The sequence below is a fragment of the Mus pahari genome, chromosome 20, assembly GCF_900095145.1.
Source record: "Mus pahari chromosome 20, PAHARI_EIJ_v1.1, whole genome shotgun sequence".
In the NCBI taxonomy this organism is placed as follows: Eukaryota; Metazoa; Chordata; class Mammalia; order Rodentia; family Muridae; genus Mus; species Mus pahari.
The window spans coordinates 5,387,044-5,389,474 of NC_034609.1; the positions used below are offsets into that span (position 1 = coordinate 5,387,044).

At 41.9% G+C, this 2,431-nt stretch overlaps 1 protein-coding gene across 2 annotated transcripts in view; it reads right to left on the reverse strand.

Annotated features, from left to right (window-relative positions):
- Nucleotides 1-27: 27 nt before the first annotated feature.
- The window catches only part of Gab1 (GRB2 associated binding protein 1), a 106,020-nt gene continuing 103,616 nt past the window's right edge, over nt 28-2,431 (reverse strand). For both annotated transcript variants that reach the window (XM_021220410.2, XM_021220408.2), the window contains one exon: nt 28-1,198. In XM_021220410.2, the coding sequence (XP_021076069.1) occupies nt 1,040-1,198 (159 nt within the window). In that variant the 3' untranslated portion in view covers nt 28-1,039. The remainder of the gene's footprint in view (nt 1,199-2,431) is intronic.

Genomic DNA, 2,431 nt, shown 5'->3' on the forward strand with positions numbered 1-2,431 from the left:
GAGAGAGAGAGAGAGAGAGAGAGAGAGAGAGAGAGAGAGAGAGAGAGAGAGAGAGCTCTAAGAGTAGTAATCTTGAATTCCTGCCTAATTCTTTCAAAATCACAGTATGTTGCTGCAACTGACAGTGAATGTCAATTAATTCTAAACCAAGATTAGGACTAACGGACACCTAACTGAAGCACTTTGTCTGACCCAATCACTGTATTAGCACATGAGCGCCCTGTACGTACCTGATTAGTCAGTCATATGATCTGCCTTTTGCAAATAATGTTTAATATACATAAACAGGAGTAAGAACAGGCCAACAGTCCGTGCTGTGGATGATTTGGGGGCTCACTAGTGTAACTAAGAGGCAGTCTTTGAAAGGTGCAAGATCCTACCCAGCAGAACCTTCACACAATGAACCCAAAACACTGTCATTAACAAAAAAATAACAAAGTCCTACAGTTAAAACCTACACGAGTCAGAGAGCTAGGTCTTGACCTGGTATATACATTATCCCCGGAATTTTTGGAAAACAACGAAGGACAAGTCCAACTATGTTCTACAGCTTAAGCTAATGGCTACCACCTTCAAGAGAAAAGTGAATCTGTCATCTTCTTGTTTTAAAGGTGTTAGCCCTGTAGCTTCAACGGGGAATTTCCAGAATTAAAAGTCGCTCAGTTCACTTAGTATTGTTATAAAGAGTAGTGTGAGGAGGCTAAAAGACCTCCCGAGGAAAGTCTGTTAAGGTAGATCGGGAAGACCAAAACCAAGGTTTTAAATGAAAAGTGCATCAGTATAGTAATACTACAGGTGTGTTAACTAGGGACCGAAGCTTCTCTGTGAACTCTAAAACACTATTTCCCCAACTTATTTACATGTTACAAATTCAATACCACACAGCACCATTCACAACGTAATTTGCTTGAACATGTATGAGAGGTCCTTTTCTCTGCCCCTGCTGGCTTGAGGCTCCACTGAGTGAGCAGGAACATCTCCACTTGGCATCTCACTTTCCACTCTGATCTCGTCTGTCGGCAGAGGCGACGGCATGTCTTCACTTCACATTCTTGGTGGGTGTCTCGGACTCTGTGGACTGCCTCCCATCCGTCCAAGCTTCTCTGGTACTCTTTAGGGCTAGAGTCTTCTGTTGGTCCACCACGACGTAATCCACCCTCTCGTCTGCCATGCTGCTGCCAGAACCACTGTTCTTTTGCTAAAAACACAAGGAAATACCCCCAAGGGGCCATTTGTGAGGGTGGTTCTGAGTGAAACCCAAGATTTGATATTGCTACATATGCAGGGTATGGTGGTGCACATCTTTCATGCCAGCACTTGGGAGGCATAGGTGGATCTCTATATTAGAGTTCAAGGCCAGCCTGCTTTATGTAGAGTTCCGAATCAGCAAGGGTTACATAACAAAATCTTGCCTCAAAACAAACAAACAAACAAACAAACAAATGTAGACAGATAGACATATGTAATCCTGGAATTACACATACACAAACTGGCATTCCCTCAGTATGTCTGCCCACTCTCTAACTTGACACTGATTTCTTTTAATTTTAAAATTATACAGAACTATTCAAACTAATAATACTGCTATCACAGATGGCAATCATAGACAATCTAGCTCATCTAACACAGAGAGCCAGACTCTCTTTAGCTTATGTTTGAGGTTTTTGGGGGGGCTGGAGAGATAGCTCAGAGTTTAAGAGCATTGATTACTCTTCCTGACGTCCCAAGTTCAATTCCCAGCAACCATATTGGCTCACAACTCTCTGAAATGGGATATGATGTCCTTTTCTGGTGTGGCTGAAGAGAGCAACAGCGCACACACATATATAAATTAGTTTTTTTTTTAAAAAAATAAACCCTTAATTTTGGCAAAGTTATATTTGCAGGAAAGTAAACTACAAAGATGCCCCCTCTTCTCTTAATGTGCAACTACATACACAGTAACTGAAAGCTGTCCCCTTCTCTATTTTTTTAAAGATTTATTTATTTTATGTATATGAGTACACTGTAGCTCATCTTCAGACACACCAGAAGAGGGCATTGGATCCCATTACAGATATGGTTGTGAGCCACCATGTGGTTTCTGGGAATTGAACTCAGGATCTCTGGAAGAGCAGTCTGTGCTCTTAAACACTGAGCCATCTTTCTAGCCCAAAATGTGTAGCCCAGGATGGCCTCAAACTCGTGATCCTCCTGCCTCTGCCTCCTTCAGCAAATCCTACTGGCCTGTGCCACCACAATCAGGCCCTCTTTTCTTTTCTTTTCTTTTCTTTTCTTTTCTTTTCTTTTCTTTTCTTTTCTTTTCTTTTCTTTTTTCTTTTTCCTTTTTTTTGTTTTTTCAAGACAGGGTTTCTCTGTATAGCCCTGGCTGTCCTGGAACTCACTTTGTAGACCAGGCTGGCCTCGAACTCAGAAATCCACCTGCCTTTGC